Consider the following 17,683-nt stretch of genomic DNA (forward strand, 5'->3'; position numbering starts at 1 on the left):
TCCTCTACAGGGAAGCAAACAACAGCCTTCAGAGAAGAGAATATATTAACCTAAATACTGTTCAAACTCATGTTTACTACATATACTGCAATTTTTATACAGACAGCTAAGTAATGAGGTAAAGAAAACATTTCTATTGAGAACTCAGAGATGTAGAATCTGTATTTTTAAACAAACTTGTGCTACCACTCTGAACATATTCCCTTCTTCATTGCTCCCCCAGAAAGCAAAGAACAATCATCAATGACAGAGAACATATATAACAAACAAGGTTCTCCATCAGATTCATGCTCACAAGAGAATATCACAACTCATCATCGTGGTTGGCGAGACCATACATTCTAGAAACACATTTCTCAAGTCAGAAACTATAGAAATGATCCCTGAAAGTATAGTCTTAACAACACTGATGATGGGAACAGGAAGTCATTTGCAGCACAATCATTCTTACTCAGGGTTCATCTCTGTTGCCAAATATGATCAAAACGATCAGTTAATGACAAGATAATTTGTGCAAAAACACAATTGCTGCTTTCTGGACCATTATTTCATTAATTATTGTCCAAAAATAAAGACATTACTAAAAAGCCACCATAGTGCACAATACTGTTTATGCAACAGCATTTTTTGCAAACATCATCGTCACATTCAGTTTCTGACTTCTTTAAAAAAAAAATATATATATATATATATATTGAATAGCTAAGGTATTAAAATAGAAGGAAATGGTGAGAAGTCCAGAGCATCAGTTTCTCAGAGGTCAGCTTTAAGTAACAAATGGCAAATACTTAATCATGAAAGTCTCAGCCATTTCTCCAAATTGACAAAAAGTTTCTGCATTTTTAAATGCTAAACATCAGAATAAATGCAGACCAAAAAAAAGCTAAATCTCAGTAGTGAAATTATAACAATTTCCTGCCCTCAGTCAAAACTGTATGATCTGAGAGCAAAATTATTCATCTTAAAAGCTGTAAAACATAGGAACTGTTTGTTACAAATATTTTTCACAAACAACAGCATCTGCAGAGTGATGAAGTTGTGTTGAATATGCTGGTACAACCACTCTGAACATATTCCTTCTTTTACTGCTCCTCCAGGAAGCAATGAACAATCATCAATGACAGAGAAGGTATGAGAAAAATCATTAATCTCCATCAGCTTCATGCTCACAAGGGAATATTGCACCTCATCATCATGGTTGGCGAGACCATATACTTTAAAAACACATTTCTCAAGTCAGAAACTATAGAAATGATTCCTGAAAGTATAGTCTTAGTTGAACTGAGGTTTAAAACTGCATCTCATTCACAGCAGTGTCATTCTCACTCAGGGTTCAGAGGTACAAAACCTAATTATTATCTGGTTCAGAAAAGATGAAAAACTATCTTACTTTTCAAGAAGACCATTATGTACAGTTCAGCTTGATTTTTGTTGCCATTTGTCTTGAAAATTTTATTGCAGCCTAGTAATTAATTATCTGCCTGATTGATTTAATATTGTGGACTTGACAGTAAGATAAAGACCCATGTAGCTACATAATCCAATTCCATGATCATTACTATAAAAAGAATCATTATTCACTATCTGTTTTTAGTTACAGTAAAATAACAACTTGTAATAATTAAAGTAGCTCATTTGTTGTATGCTACAACTCAACACCATTATCACTCATGATGTAATTCCACTAATTCCTCCACAGAGAAGCTAGGGAGTTTCTCAGACATCAATCTACGAAAGAGATGAAAATGTCTAATTAATTAAAACCATTTTTTCCTCATCTGATAATTCATGTTTTCTTTTCATTTTTTAGTAAGAACTAAACCTACACCACTGCCACCGTTCTTAGCATATTATGTCAGTACATTCTGCACAGAGAAGCAAACAAAAGTAATTCACACACTCTAAAGGGAATATTACATCAGGAAAATGAAACAAATCTAGGCATAAAATCTTGATTTTGTCAAAATCACTTTATTCTACATTTAATTTTTAAAAAAAAACTTGCCAAACCAACCTGATCCTGTATATAAAAAAATAAACAAATAAAATTTTAAAAAAATCTGTGCTCTTTGGCACAACTATGAAAACAGTAATGACTCAGCCAACAAAAATTTAGCAACATTTTTACCTGAGTTGAGTGCAATTAAAACACTAAATATTATTTTTCACATTAGGTATAATTAGTCTAGAACATATTACAATTCCACTGAAATAAATTCTATTCAATGACGCATGTGACTTCACAAAGCATTCTCGGTGAGTTCAAATTTGACTATAACACTTCACGTTACGTATATTTGGTCTAGAACATATTACATGTCCACTGAAATAAATGTATTTTATATATATATATATATATATATATATATATATATATATATATATATATATATATATATATATATATATATATATATATATATATATAACAGGAACTGAACAAATTGAAATACATAGAAAATAAATATGAAATAGAAACAGACAGATCAACTAAAAGAGTTCATATAAATGGAGGACATGTATGACCTGTACAAGAAAGGGACAGATTGTTCCACCTTCAATTCAATTCAATTTTATTTATATAGCGCCAATTACAGTCAAATTGTCTCGAGACGCTTTACAGAACCCATATGCCTGACCCTCAGAGCAAGCCAAAAGGCGATAGTGGCAAGGAAAACACCCTTTTAACAGGGAAAAAAACCTCGAGCAGAACCCGGCTCTAATGTGGGGGGACCCATCTGCCTGCTGGCCGGGCGGGTTGAGAGGGACAGAAGAGGTAGAAAGGTAGAGATAGAGGGATACAGATAGAGGGATAGAGGTAGAGGGGAAGAGGTAGAGGGTTAGAGGTAGAGGGTTAGAAGTAGAGGGTTACAGGTAGAGGGTTACAGGTGGAGGTAGAGGGATAGAGATAGAGAAGTAGGTGGGGGGGGACAAGGACCATAAAACACACAGTTTAATACATGCATGATAAGACAGATAATACATGCAAAGTACAACTAATATGGAAACTAATTATAGTTTACTGCTATGGTGTACGGCTCTGGCATTAAATATACTACATATATAGCTGGTGGTAAATTCAAAAATATGTAGATGAGCAAATCAAGTATAGTGAGGGCAATGCAGAGTAGATTGGTGGAAATGAGCAGCTGGAGGTGGGAGAACAACCACAGATCTGAAGCATCCAGCTCTGGGACCAGGGACACTCGGAGAAAGGACACAGAAAGAAACAGAGTGAGTGTAATGCAATAATGGTATATATAATAAATACATAGGTAGTTAGAGAAGGGCTCAGTGCATCAAGAGAGGTTCCCCAGCAGCCTAGGCCTATAGCAGCAGAACTAGGGGCAAACTAAAGGACGTCAAGAGGGGAAGTCAGTTGTGCAAATGAAAACACCAGCTCACCCCATCAGGGTCCCCCATAACACCTTCCCCTCATAACACTAAAATACATAGTTACACTCTAGTCCAACAGCGTAGCATGCACAGTTCTTCTAAATCAAACATATATTTTTTAATTTAGGTATGCAAGAATACCTACTTAGTAAGAAAATCATATATAACTTCAACAGCTGTTGTATGTCTTCAAACGTTAAACTACATTTTTTTTCATAATTTACAGTGTGTATCTTTCCCAGTTTATATTAAGATTTCATTCGTTTTTCACACATTGCAACAACCACTCTGATCATATTCTCTTCCTCAATGCTCCACAAGAAAGCAAAGAACGGTCATCAATGACAGAGAACGTATGAAATAAATCATTTTTCTCTGCCCGCTTCGCGCTCAGAAGAGAATATCACGACTCATCATCGTGGTTGGCGAGACCAAACACTTTAGAAACACATTTCTCAAGTCAGAAACTATAGAAATGATCCCTGAAAGTATAGTCTTAACGAATAACACGCTGAAGTCAGGCAGTCATTCGCAGGGCAGTCATTCTCAGTCAGGGTTTATTTTTGTTGTCCCAAACTACAAAATAACCACGTATTGATGTGTCAACAGCCGAGAAAGAAAAAAAATAAGACCATTTACGTCTAAACTGCTTCTAAAGCCGTTTATTTATTATAATAGTCCAATTTTAACTCACCCAGAATGCTTTGCGAAGTCACGTACGTCACTGAATATTACTTATTCGTTTTTCAAAAAACCCGTACGAGCTGTTACGTTGGTATTTAACCTAACAATATACAGATAAATAAGACAAACGACTCATTTGAGAGAAGTTGTAGCAGCTACTTATTTGCGCTTTATACTACATATAAACTGTATGGTACGTCGCCTTTAGTGTTCCGGACAGGAAGTCGGCAAAGAAAAAGAGTTCCTGTTACAGGTTGACAGCCTCGTTCTGCGGTTTGAAAGGTTTCCGTTGCCGTAACGTAACACGGCTGAAACACTGACACACGCAATATAGAAAATGCTACGTCAAAACTAGTACAAAACAATTTTTACATCCCTGTCAAAAAGCGATCGTCCGCCAAAAACTGATTATCGCCCAGTTTATAAACGTCTACAGGTACTTTTATTGGGATCAGACAGTCACAGCGGGTAAATACACATAGCCGTATGTCCTTATCGATAGAAATAAAATGCTTGCAGTTCATAGCGCGATCAGGCGTGACATTTAAGATTATACGAGAGCTAATTGATGGATGGTTCATTTCTAACAAAATAAATTAAAATAAAGGTACTATTTTAATAATTACATAGCCTGATTTTTTTAATTGTCTAAATTCGCTCTACATTCTTAAATCTAAATACTTTCTGGTTACTGTCATCTTCTATCACATCAAACTAAATACATTATGATTTTTCTGTTTTTTTTTTTTGTTTTGTTTTTCTTGACAAAGCAAGACCTCATCTTGGTCTTTTGGGAACACTGATCAACATTTTTCATCAGTTTTCGATATTTGACGAACCCAACAACTAGTTCAGAAAACAATGGTTACTTGAAGTCCCAGAGTAAAAGAATCAATATGAAAATTGTTTCTTATGTTGACAAGGTACGTATTGAGAATGTCCAATATCCTTGTTCAGACTACAGTTAACATGACTTAAAGATGGGTTATGTATATCAAATAAATAGTTTCTTTTGTAATGATTATATGGGATATATTACTTGAAATACAACCCTCATGAATCAAATTAATTCATTTTGATGTAATAACATTTCAGTCACAATGTGGAGGCTGCAGTCATTTAGCAGCAAATCAAAAACTGCAGTATATGAGTTAAAATGTTTCTTTAAAGTTATTTTTGTCGGTAGAAACAACTAGGCTGGTTTAAATGTAGCGCGTAGAGCATGTAAAAGAACGCAAAGACTTGAGCATCCTTGCAATTTTGCCCATTTAGCAGCAGTTAGTTTGGTGCGACACATGAGGGCAGTATTTATCATCTAATCTGTAACCGTTTGATGCCCCAATAGTTTCTCGTTTGATGCGCCGTGTGGGTCAGGAGATACCCATTTTCCATTGGATTTGGGTCACTTTTGACCCATGTTGCGCATCAAAGGGTTAAAGACTCTATGGTTCAAACTTGACTAGGACTACTGATAGTGTAAATACTCTTTCGGCAAGACTAGTGTAAGATGTTTTTGTTGTGCTCCAAGCTATGGAAACTGATAACAGTGCACTGGTTTCTGGAAAAGCTAATTGTTTGGTACAGTAGGTGTTACCAAAGTCAACAGGGCCAGAAACATAGTTTATTTTTCCCATTTTAAAGTTTATTCAACTACAGCTAAGAACACCAAAACAACACACATTACAACAAACAAAGAAGGAGGCAGAGGAAAGCTCCACTCACAGTAATATTTAGCACCTAACTTCCGGTAGCTAGCTACAAAAAAAAAATCCCGCTAACGGCACTTTCATTAATAACGCTCCAAATAGGCTTGTTGTGTCGACTTTCTCTTCATAACATCAGTGTTAGCATCGAAGCAAATTACTTACCAATATGAAATACGACAAATTGCAGCGCATTCATTGTATCTCCCAGCAAAATTAAGTTTGAAGCCAAAAAGTTCAGGTAAAACAGGACCGCCTGCTTAAGCACTTTACTGCGCATGCTCAATGAATACCATCGACTTCGCATCTCTTCTTAAAATAGTTTATTCATGCATGGAAATTCATTCACCAGATCCACTGATGTGACAAACACATTATTGCAAATTTGAGAATAATTCATATTATGAGAAAAAATAATATATCTAGACTTTTTCCATTTCTGTGTCTTTAAATTATTTTCCATATTTCACACCATGGCATCTAAAAATGTGGGTAAACTGGGGTAAGAAAACCTCCAATATTTCCATCCTACCACTAAATATGGTCAGTTTTTATTTCAAGATTTTTCTTGGACGATAGTGGCTTGAAGATCTTTTATAAGTAGCAATAAAATTATACTGGTGTTTTTATCTATGTATTTTAATGTTTACAAGAGAGTAAAACTGAACAACAACAAAAAAAAGAGTAATTATATTTTTATGTGAGGACACCCCTCAGAAGAACTGCTTTTCCTTCATATCAGGAAATAAAATATCATTGATAATAAAGTTATCGTATATACAAATAAAAAACTTAAAATGACTCAAGGTAAGATTAACTCCTTTCCAACATTTCACATTCAGTTTTATAATAACTAAGTTGGAGTTCATTATGATTTAATTACCCTCCAAATTTGTTGCCTTTAGCATACTTCTCATGTACATATTGATATTCAATATTTATAATTTTAAAGCAAACAGATATTGCTCTTCAGGGAGGCATATCACCCCAGTTTACCATATATTCAGCAAGCCTTCTGGGTAATATCAATCAGATAAAATACAAATAAAGTAATAATTGCACACTTTTGCCCATTCTGTTGCTATTAACAGCTACACATTATTAATCAATTGCTCCAAAAGTCTGGGTTTCTATGATGGGTTTTCAGATGAGAAGGAGAATGGATAGAAGGCACCTATGTAGCTATCTATGTCGTACATGCACCTAAATTTCTTAAACACAAAACAGGTCAAGACATTAAGGATTTAGCCAGATAAAATATTTAATTTTAACAAAAAACCTTGTCCTTTGTCATTTCACTTCTATGTTGTCACATCTAGGCCAAAGACATCTCAAGTGCTGTTGTAATATTAGGATAGTATTGCATTTATAACTTTAGCATTAGTGTTAATATACTCTCTCAGCGCAATAACAAGCAGGTGGCTAGATAGTATCAAAGAAATTGCAACAGAAATCAGGCTGATATAGTTAACACAGGGTGAGGACAATACATATTTACAATATCTTCAATTAATTCTGCAATTTTAGTCCGTGCAGTTTTGAAATTACTGGCATTCATTTTACATGGATAATTTAGAAAGGATCACACAGAATTTAATTCATATTTCTTGTGCTCTTTCAGTTATAAATCACACTCTGGATCACTGACATTAAAACACATCTGGAAAAAAAAACAACCAAAAATGGAATGACGTTGCTTATTATCAGCATCAACATCAGTCAGCTGTGTGCGATCATGCTTTTAGTTATTATCTGATTTGGAAGTTAACAGAGGATCTGTCACTGAAAACAAATGCTGCTACCTCGTTCTGCTGACTGATTAAAGTTGGAGCTCAGTAGGATTTTTTTCCATCCTCTACAGCTTCTCCTGGTACTTCCTCCACAGCTGGTGCACTTGTTTCCTGGCCTCAGAGCGAACACAGCTGGAGAAGGAGGAGTAGTGTTGGCCCTTCACCTGGTAAACACAGAGCAATGGAGGAAATTTATTTAAAAAAAATAGTGAAGCCAAAATATTACATTTAATAGAACACAATAAATACAATTACTGTTGCTGTATAACTTTGTCCTTCATCTCAACCTATTTGTGGCTACAACCCGGCAAGTGGAGTTAAGTGTTTCGAAAATTGAAAAAAAAAAACAAAAAAACAAAAAACATAATTTTGAGCTACCGGAACGCAATATAGTAAATTTAAGTTTAGCTTTTTTATAGGAAGTACATGTAACGGCTGCTGTAAGTGTAAAATTCTTCTTCTTACAGAGGTATATATTGTGTGCACATTTAGAAAATACAGTCACTTGACGCATTGTAGCAGAACCGGACACTACTAGATTAAATGTCATAGCCTAACTTCCAAGTTTATACATACTGGACCTGCAATCTGACAATAAAATGAAAGGTAACAAAACTCCATGAACTTCTTTTGTTGCTCATCATTGCAGTTCTTAGTGATACTTATCTGCTTGCCAGCTCCTTCTTCAGACAGGATCTAAAGGAGGTGGCGCGTTCCACAGCTTTATAGCCCTGAGACATCAGTCGACAGCCATTGTGACAAGTGAGGGGAATCAATGAGGCAGGAAGAGAGAAAAAAAGACAAACGTAGGCAGGGAGGATTAAAGAAAAGACACAAAGAAATAGGATGAGTGCAGAAAAACATAGTAATGAAAAAGAAATTATACGTTAGAAAGTAGAGTTGATATTGAAGTACAGCACAGACAGAGGGAGACATAAATAGAAATAGGAAGGAAGGAAACACTGTTATAAAGCCAAGACTGTGAGGCCAAGATAGCATCAAAACGAGCCCAAAGGCCACACGCAATGCTGGACTTACTGTTGTGCCATGTTAGTGAAATCTGCAGCATATCAGGCAAATTTTAAGCTTGAAGCCACTTCATATCTCTTGTTATTTGTGTCACCTCTAAGGAAAACAAGCCTGGGATCCTTGCAGGATTTTATCAACTCATACCACTGGAGGGCAGTAAGGCCATTGGAGACATCACCATTATGTGGCTCAGAGAGATTTCCAGTTCTGCTGGGAGTTTTAGTCACTTTGGGCAGGTACCAGAAACAGCTGTCACTCTATATGTTTCATACTTAGTAAAACTAATCTCTGAACAACTCCAAAACCTTGCAAATATTTAAGAGATCTTACATTCCTGCCATGCATATGCAGATCTTTTACCAGACCATTTGTTTCCAGAGCTTGTAATTTAAATAATAGGCTTTAGTCTATCCCATGCAGTTTTTCTTAAAATGCCTGTGTACATGTTAAATACAATATTTTCCTTTTTTGTTCAACAAATTTTGGCTAATATATTCAGTTGCTGGGGCACAACAGAAACAGTTGCCTTTGTTTTTTTATTTCTTTTTTCCGGTATTTGAAAACAATCTTTCTAATGCCAAGGTGGTCTAGTTGATTGATAAGATACTTTTATTCACTTGGATCACCTGGGCTACTAACATAGCTTGTGTTACGAAACTAATCTAAAAGACTGATGTGCTACCATAGTAGAAAAAAACACCAGCTTTTTAAAAACTTTTTTTCAAAATCAAAAATACCTGTGACACATAAGTCTGGCACTGAAGCTAAAACAAGGCTGGATATTGTATGGTTGCCTGCTGTTTGTGAAAGCGTAGAATTTTAAACCATTGTAACCTTTATTACGCTTGCCCATGAAATTCTTAAGCTTTTGTTTATGAATCCTTGATGTATTAAAATGGAGATTTTACAGAGATGTTAGAGGACAACCTTCTTCAAAATGATAACACAAATTCCTTTTTCACAACTGACCTTAGCACACAAAGTTTTCAGGGATGTCTTGGATTATATTGGATGTCTTGGATTTTACACTTATGAGTCAAAACATTATGGACATCCCAGCCCCAAATACAAAATTTCAATTTTAAAACCATCTCTATGTGTTCTGGACTTGACCTCTGAGTTTTATGTGGAGGGAAGTATATTTCACAAAAGGGGCTCAATAAAGTCACTCTTTCCTCATGTTCTAATGGTGGTGATTGGCTATGATTTTGCACTTTTTCTCAGCTAACAGAAAGCTCCTCACCCTGGCTCCCCTGTGCAGCCGGTCCTTCATGATGCCGATGAACTCCTTGTACGACAGCTGGTCATCGTGATCAACGTCAAATATCTTGAAGATCGTGTTAACAAGATGACGCGTCAGCTTGAGCCCCGTGGCCACGTACACTGCTCTTGCAAATTCATCTAGTGTGAGACAAAATGAAAACTTGATTATTGTAGCTACTTGATGCAGACAAAGCTAAAAGACAAAACACAGCATCGATGAGTGTAAGCAGATCACTTCTTTGCCAACAGTTCTTGCTCAAAACAGTCACATCTACCTTGTCCAATGGAACGTGAAGCAAAATTATACATCTGCATGGCAATGGCAAAGTCTTCAAGGTTGTTGAGAAACTGGAAAAAGGATCTGAATTCATCAAAGGTGATTCCCTGAAACATGAGGAGAAACCATGTGTGAGCCAGTCCAGATAACAAATAAAGGGAGAAGGAAATGTCACTCCAGAGGGAAAGAAGCTTGAAAATGAGAATTAGGACTATTTCAGAGCAGGATTCCAAAGGGGCCCGATACATACAACATACAGCATTCCTTGATGCACATCCGCTCTGTTGGCTGAAAAATTTAAAACCTCATGCTGTCAATTAGTTACCAAGAGATCGCATTAAATTCCCCTGTTAATGACATAAGAAGTCATTAAAGACAGGGCTGTGTGGGAATGATATGGAAAACTTAAAGAGCAGCCTTCTTGCAGCGTTTCATAACCCGAAAGCTGCATACAGTTTTAATGCTAAAGCAATTCAAGGCATAGCTGGCTGTTCAAACAGCATGGGATTGTACATTGTAGATGTAACAATGAGGCAAAAACCACCCAAGCATTATTTTCTCTATACAAGTATATTGCACATTTAAAATCCACATGAGAAAATGTCAAGGTTATAATGGTTGGGCACTGCATCGCATGCTCTTTTCTGTGAATCCAGTTCATACCTATAGCAGAAAAATAACTCATAATAATCATAAATAAAATCCACATATTTAAGCATACAAAGAAATGCAGTTTTGTGGGTTTACATGAGCAAATGCAAATTAAAATACACAAGGTTTCTGTGTATTTTAAACAAAAAAATCCTTTAAAGGGACAAATGAAGAAGATAGCAAACTAAATAGCAGGTTAGACTGACAGATTGTAACTGCAGGCTGTGTATTGAACGAGGCAGAGACCAACCTCCTGCTTCTTCCACAGCATGAAAAGGAAAGAAGGGAGGGACAGAAATAGAGTTGGGTTGCATAAGGACTACATGCCAAAGAGAAGCTGGGTAGCATAGTTAGATAGCTAGACAGACAGACTGGTATATAGACATTCACGAGTAGCTGAAAGTGCAGTCAAACGTGTGTGTTTGTGTGTGTGAGGTCAAGTGAAGCAGTGGAGCGTTGATGTGTGGAGAGTCACAACAGCTTCAGGCAGAGACAACGGTGGGAAATTACAGGCGCTCTAGATGACTTGAGGGTAGGAATATCCACAGAGGAAGAAGAATAAATTAAACAGATGGATAAAGATTAGGAAACCTATGTGATGTTATCTAAAGAAGAATCAGGGAAACTGATGTCCATGTGTTCCTTCCACAGTGAGGAGCTTCCCGCATGTCTGTACTGTACCTTTTCATCAGGTATACACTGGCGGACGTTCTCCAGGTAGGCGCTGATGTTCTCCACGTTGGTGAAGCGCAGCAGGATTTTGGCAAAGTCTTCCTCACTGATAGTGGTCATCCCTTTTGAGTAGGTCAAAAACTCAATTTCCAACACCTCTGTCTGCAGATTATCCATAAATCTGAAAAGCAGGAAAGAAGGGGACGAGGAAAAAAATAGAAACTTAGTCTATCAAAGCATGTTGCAGTTCTGTGATGCTGCTGGTAGCGTCAGCGCACATATTTCTTGTACCTGTAGAAGTCATCAAAGGTAAGCTCTGCCTTCCCTTTCTTCCCAAAGAAATGGACCAATAGCGTGGTGTCAATTGTGATGCTCTCATCTGCTCGCTATCACATAGGGAGAAATAAGAGAGACAATTACTAACGAATCAATAAAGCTCAAGCATTGTGGTGGAGGAGAAGCAGTGGGCAGGTTGAGTCCATCATTAATCCAACATGGCCACCGCGGAGCCAGGCTAGCAGGGAGCAGGTTTCTGCTACACGTGTGCATAATGTGCAGCAGATGAGCTACAACACAATGTCGGTCAGAGAAATCAGCTCAGACAAACAAATCAGCGGCCATCAAGACATCAAACATACCAGTCTAGGCAGCAAAATGCAATGTTAAGGAAGAGTTTCTGTAAGATGAAGCATGTGTAGAAAAAACTAACAAGCAAGTAAACACCTTGGGTTAGGAGGTAAAATAAACACAAAGGTTTCTGTTGCTATTCAGCTTAATAACAGAAAAGTTTCTGTTCCTTTTAATTCTAACAGTCGAGATCATCCTCATCGTTCGTTTTTGGAAGCAAAGTAGACAAATCAAATTGGAAGTATGGAGCAATTGTTTCTCTATGCAGTCTAGACTGGTGAGGAGTGTTGTTGTAGCAGCATGAAACACAGATTGACAGACCGGTGAAGACATGACGAGTGCTCAGGTTGCAGCCCAAACAAAGACACAGAGACACAGTAAAAAACAGAATCATGCCTACATTCACTGAAACAGCAGAGAGTTGGAGTGAGCAAGAATGTACGAAGAAGAAAGACAACATGTTGAACAGGCAGAGTACAATACAAAGAGAGAAGCACACGAGGTGAGAGGAGGAGAAAACACTTGTGGAAGAACAACTCAGCATTACACAGACAAACACACAACACTGAGCTGCCAAACACACAGAACACATTAAAGCCGCCACATCCCATGCTTTTGTTTGCAAATGCCACATCGACGCACCTGAGTAGAACCTCAATCACAAACAGCAGCACTGAACAGAAACCACATCAGCACAAATGCAGGGAATTTGTGAGCCGATTCCACCTTTTTCCGTCAACAGATGAGAATCTCGACTGTCAACTTTGCTTCCTTTTTTTCCTATTTTGTGTTTACATATCCTTCTATTCTCCCTCAGTTGTTTGTTAATCTGTGTTCCCTCTTGGTCATCTGAAACCCATTCAGGGGGCTTTGAGGAGATTGTTTTGTTTGCTGGTGCTATAATCTGCTAGTTAACACCGTCCTAATCCCTTTAAAGAACAAGGTGACATGGATAAGTTTTTGAGCCTTTAAGAAAGCTGTGCCTTAGTATGTCGTTCACTATTTGTCTGCGTTCATGCACGCTAACACGCATGTATCGATCTCAGAAAAAGGTGCTTTGGAGCAGTTCCAGAAATTACTCAGCCAGCATCAGGGCAAAAAGGACACACTTCAAAAGCCCATCTTTTTTTTCTCACTGCCTGCCATGCCCCACCCAGCCAACCCCCACATCCAGTCCTTGGCCATGCTGAAGAATATGCAGACATCAGATTGACTGAAATCTCATGTCCTTCTGAGGAGGAGGAGCATTTATGCCATTTCCATCATCATCATCATCATCATCATAAATATCATCATCACCACGATGCCATTCGTGGTTCTACCTCAAGGGTAAAATCCTAAAATCCAATGTGGGACAAGAAGAAAATGTCAAACAAGATGACACAGGTTTAAACAAGAAAAAAAAAGTCAAGAAGTTGTAATTTTTGTTATGCTTGTTTGGTGTAACACAGTGTGTAATAATTCAGTCAGAAATAAGCAAATGTCTATGATATGCAAAGAAACCTATTGATAAAAGTAAAAACTAAGCCAGTGCTGTGTAAAGCTGAAATTAAGACAAGCTACTATAAAATCTAGAGAATATTTTCTAATATAATGTTGAAGAAATTAAATAAATCATGGAAACATGTATAATATCATAGGTACAACAGTCCAAAAGTCACAAAAAAAAACAAAAAAAGTTTGATTTGATCATACTTTCAAAGGTAGGAACATTTAGGTCCTAAAAACTCCACTGACTTATTGCATCATGTAAGCGTCGAAATCAGATTGTGGGTTTAGGTTTTGGATTCTCCTGGCTATCAATGCACACTATTAACAGTGAGATGTAGTAGATTAATGCACTAACCAGATTCCAAACATGCCCTCTAAATCCAACTGTAATAGATACAGGTTGGTAACTCACAGGATAAAAATGTCTTCTGGTAAACCAACATTAAAACTAGTTGTTGTTTAGGACCACTAACATTAGTGTGACTGCCAATATTTGGTTTGTTTCTGATTCACTTTGCTGTCTGGTCTTTTAGTCTTTGATTAGGGCCAAAGGAGGAGTTCCTTCATATAAACACAGACAAACAGAATCATTTATAGACTGATCATTTTAGTGTCTTGTTTTCCATGTCTCACTTACTTGAGGGTCTTTTCATTAAGCCTCTGATTACAGACAAACAGGACAAAAATACTTTTGTTCTTTTATCTTTTGACTGACGCATTACTGATGTCTTTATGACAAATGGGCGGTTCATACATCTAGACAGCATCCAGGTGGTGTGTCTCTGCCTCTCTTCCCTCCTATATGGATTTCCCTCATCTTTAATTTCCTGTTTTCAAATCATTTTGCTCTTAAAAGAAAACTAAATGTTGCACATCTTCTGTAAAATGTAAATGTGTGATTAAGGAATTCATAAGGACTGTGGTGGATGTCTAATCACTGCTGCACTCTTCAGAGTTTCATTTCTTGAACAAAATTTTTGTAACTCAAAATGGTCAGAATGTTTTAGTATGGGATGGATTTACATGATAAAAAAAGATACTGAGTGAAGCTTGGAGTTGGAATTTAACACTTACATAAACAGAAAGTAGAAAGACATTCTTGAGGTTTGGATGCTCTATATTGTGAGTGTAAATCAACCAGACGTGGACAGATGTGCAGACTTTTCTATTCTTTCAAATTCATGCCTACCAGAAGATCAGAAAATATATTTAAAGCTGCATTAATTGATTTTTGGCCACACAGATGCAGCAGTACAAGGTCAAACCCAAAACTGATATATTCTAAACTTTTTATTGTGAAGATTTTATGATGAACAAGTTATCAGACATTTGGAGTTATGTCTCTAGCCACATGGTCAATGCACATCCAATGTTCCCCCTCCTATTATCTCTTTTTTGGTGTCTATTAACTGTTAAAGCAAGTATCATTCTCAGTAGCTGCTAAATGTTCCACTAAGCAGTAGCTAAACGTCTGTTTGCTTTAAAGTGCTGAGCAGGTAAAGGTCAGTGTATTTAACAATGAATTTTTTGCACAAAAACAGCCACTTGACAATACAAAAAACAAGTTTGATTAGACCACAACACTAAAGTTACCAAAACACAAATTGGCAAAGTTAGGTAATAATTGTTTGTTGATTTATCACGATGATCAATCTCTAGTCCAAGTAGTAATTTATTATATGACTGGCTGACATCTGATAATTACCTAACAGTGGATGTCGTACTTAAAAAAAAGTGCCGTACATGAGTAGCGTCAGCCCCTAACATAATAGAGGTATCAACTTTACTGGGGCTATTGAGTGTTTTTATTGATATCCCAATATATATATTTTCAACTTACAAGTCTAACCAAAGCAAATTGTGTGCTGTGCAAGAGCATTATGTTGTCAGTGCAAAAGCTTTTATTTTCTTCCTTCAAAAAGCCGAATCAACCTAACCTCAGGTAGACGTAATGCCCAACTTATCATAACAAGCTTATCATTCCTGGAAGTGTCGTAGCTCTGGTGTGAGCTCATCATTCCCATGACAATGTAATGGCTACCACGCCCACAAGGCACGAGCCAACACCTGGTGTATGCATGCATCTATCTGTCCATCTGTGTCTGTGTGTGTGTGCGTGTGTTTTTGAGCTTCAACAGTCTTTGATCATGACACTGAGCGTAAAAACAGTAATTACTGATGTAAACACTAAATGTTCTTCCTCACCCTCCCTATCGGTGAGTAATGCTCCAGAGGAAGAGCTCATTGTCGGTCTTTAGTCAAGTCAGTCACACTGTCAGTCAGTCACACCTTCCAGGGTTAAAAACAGTGTCACCCCCCGTCCCATTCTCACGACCTGTTTGTCTTTCAGCGTGCAACCCATATCTCCCACTTTTTTTCTCTTTCTTTCCCTCCCTTATCACTTATTCCCTCTCTTATCCTGCCCCTGCTCTGATTACTCTGATTTCCTTTCTCTTCATGCTACCCGTCAGTACCTCCTTCACCTGACAAATATAGAGGTGATTTGCTCTTTCCTACTCTCCCTCTTTCTCTGCCTGTCAGTCAGTCCCTCCTTCTCCAGACAAAAGCAAAGAGGTATAATGGTGACTAATCTGTTGAGTAAACACATCTTTCTCTAAATGCAACCTTCTTCTTTCTTTTCCCCTAAATGTACTTCCCAAACCTCTTTTCTTCTCACCCACTTTGTTCCTCGACATTTCTTCTGTCTGCTGACCTGTGTCATCCTCTTTTGGCCTCTCTCACCTGTTTGTTGACTCTGATTTTATCTCATCCTTTTAGTCTTCACTCTTTTTACTTATCTGATCAAGTGTGATTATATGCTTGTTACAACTCTTTAATTCACACCTTTTCCTGTTTTTGTGTTATGTTTTTTTGTCACATTTTTGTGCAATTAATTTAATCTTAAATAGTTTCTAATCCCACACAATTTTGATATTCCTCTTCATTTCCCTTGCTGCTCTCTCCCATCTGTCTGATTTATCCGTCTTGCATCTCTGCAGATGAAAGGCTGCTCGGTGTAAATACAAGGTCAGACCCATTATGCTCCACTGTCATTACCTCAACCTCAGCTTCCGCTGCCACCACAGCACATAGCCTGTCATTAGTCAGCTAGCCTGTTAGCGCTATGTTAGCTGTTATTAATCATTACCAATGTTCACCTTCACCTTGTATTGTCAGAGACAACTTGAGTTGCACATGAAGAGACCAATAAAAAGCCAGACATGACTATGATTTTTCTAAGGAGCACAATTTTCCAAAATGTCACATTTTGCAGAAGCTTCCTTAAGTGCATAAGTGTTTTGATTTTAGTCCTGTTTGTCAGTTTGTTTTAAACCCTCTGAACTCCAAAATCCACCCGCAGGTGTGAAATGAATGATATCATGAAAAGTTGCCAAAATAAAAATGAAAAAATCAGCAGTGCTACAAACCGTAAAAACATAAAGAATCGTCAGATTTTCAATTTTTTTCAGTTCAATTTCTAAACTATGAAAAGCCATTCTGTCAGGAAACAACCAAATCTAAGTTTAAAAGTGTCATAGTTAATGTAATAGTTAATTAGCAAATTTCAAACTCTTAGTCTTGTTTTGCAATTGATTCTGTCCAAAATTACTTGAATAACTAACACTTAAAATGTCTAATCTTGGAAATAGAAACTACTGAGGGTTGTTTGAAGGTATAAATGTCCTGAAGTGAGTGATATATTTTACTTTTAGCATTATTTTGGTTTACATTTTTGTAAATTATGGTTTAAAAGTAAACTACTGAGGTCAAAGTTATTCATAAAATCTGTGTGATTCAAGATGACCATGCGGTGCTATAATGATCAGTTTTTTTGTATGTGCTCTGCAGTGAACCTTCTTATCATTATATCGGCATTATTAAACAATTTTGGTGTAAAGTAAGAAAGATTTGACACCAAAGCTACAACATTAGCCAGAACACGACACAGATAACAAGGCACAGATACACATACAAAGCAGAATGAAGAGAACAAATGACAGAAGGCAGGTGGGAAATAGAACAGGTTAATAGAATACGGGCATCAAATCTGTCATTAATCATAAATGGATTTGTACTGTCACACCAATACACTGAACCAA

The 17,683-nt window shown here is 37.0% G+C and overlaps 1 protein-coding gene and 3 non-coding genes across 14 annotated transcripts in view; all 4 read right to left on the reverse strand.

The window, feature by feature from the left end:
- Nucleotides 1-184: 184 nt before the first annotated feature.
- LOC111575025 (small nucleolar RNA U3) lies at nt 185-399 on the reverse strand. Its single transcript, XR_002746702.2, has one exon. It is a non-coding gene; the product is annotated as a small nucleolar RNA U3 (small nucleolar RNA).
- A 659-nt stretch (nt 400-1,058) lies between these two features.
- On the reverse strand, nt 1,059-1,274 carry LOC111575026 (small nucleolar RNA U3). Its single transcript, XR_002746703.1, has one exon. It is a non-coding gene; the product is annotated as a small nucleolar RNA U3 (small nucleolar RNA).
- A 2,404-nt stretch (nt 1,275-3,678) lies between these two features.
- Nucleotides 3,679-3,894, reverse strand: LOC111575019 (small nucleolar RNA U3). Its single transcript, XR_002746697.1, has one exon. It is a non-coding gene; the product is annotated as a small nucleolar RNA U3 (small nucleolar RNA).
- The window catches only part of micu3a (mitochondrial calcium uptake family, member 3a), a 37,666-nt gene continuing 23,663 nt past the window's right edge, over nt 3,681-17,683 (reverse strand). For 5 of the 11 annotated variants that reach the window (XM_055009913.1, XM_055009912.1, XM_055009915.1 and 2 more), the window contains 5 exons: nt 11,757-11,851; nt 11,475-11,646; nt 10,141-10,249; nt 9,846-10,003; nt 3,681-7,737 (listed from right to left, as the gene is read on the reverse strand). In XM_055009913.1, the coding sequence (XP_054865888.1) occupies nt 7,639-7,737; nt 9,846-10,003; nt 10,141-10,249; nt 11,475-11,646; nt 11,757-11,851 (633 nt within the window). In that variant the 3' untranslated portion in view covers nt 3,681-7,638. Of the gene's footprint in view, nt 7,741-8,235; nt 8,305-9,845; nt 10,004-10,140; nt 10,250-11,474; nt 11,647-11,756; nt 11,852-17,683 lie in introns of those variants that run through there. The other 6 variants (XM_055009914.1, XM_023279904.3, XM_055009916.1 and 3 more) reach the window with 2 other exon arrangements.

The sequence above is a fragment of the Amphiprion ocellaris genome, chromosome 4, assembly GCF_022539595.1.
Source record: "Amphiprion ocellaris isolate individual 3 ecotype Okinawa chromosome 4, ASM2253959v1, whole genome shotgun sequence".
NCBI lineage: Eukaryota > Metazoa > Chordata > Actinopteri > Pomacentridae > Amphiprion > Amphiprion ocellaris.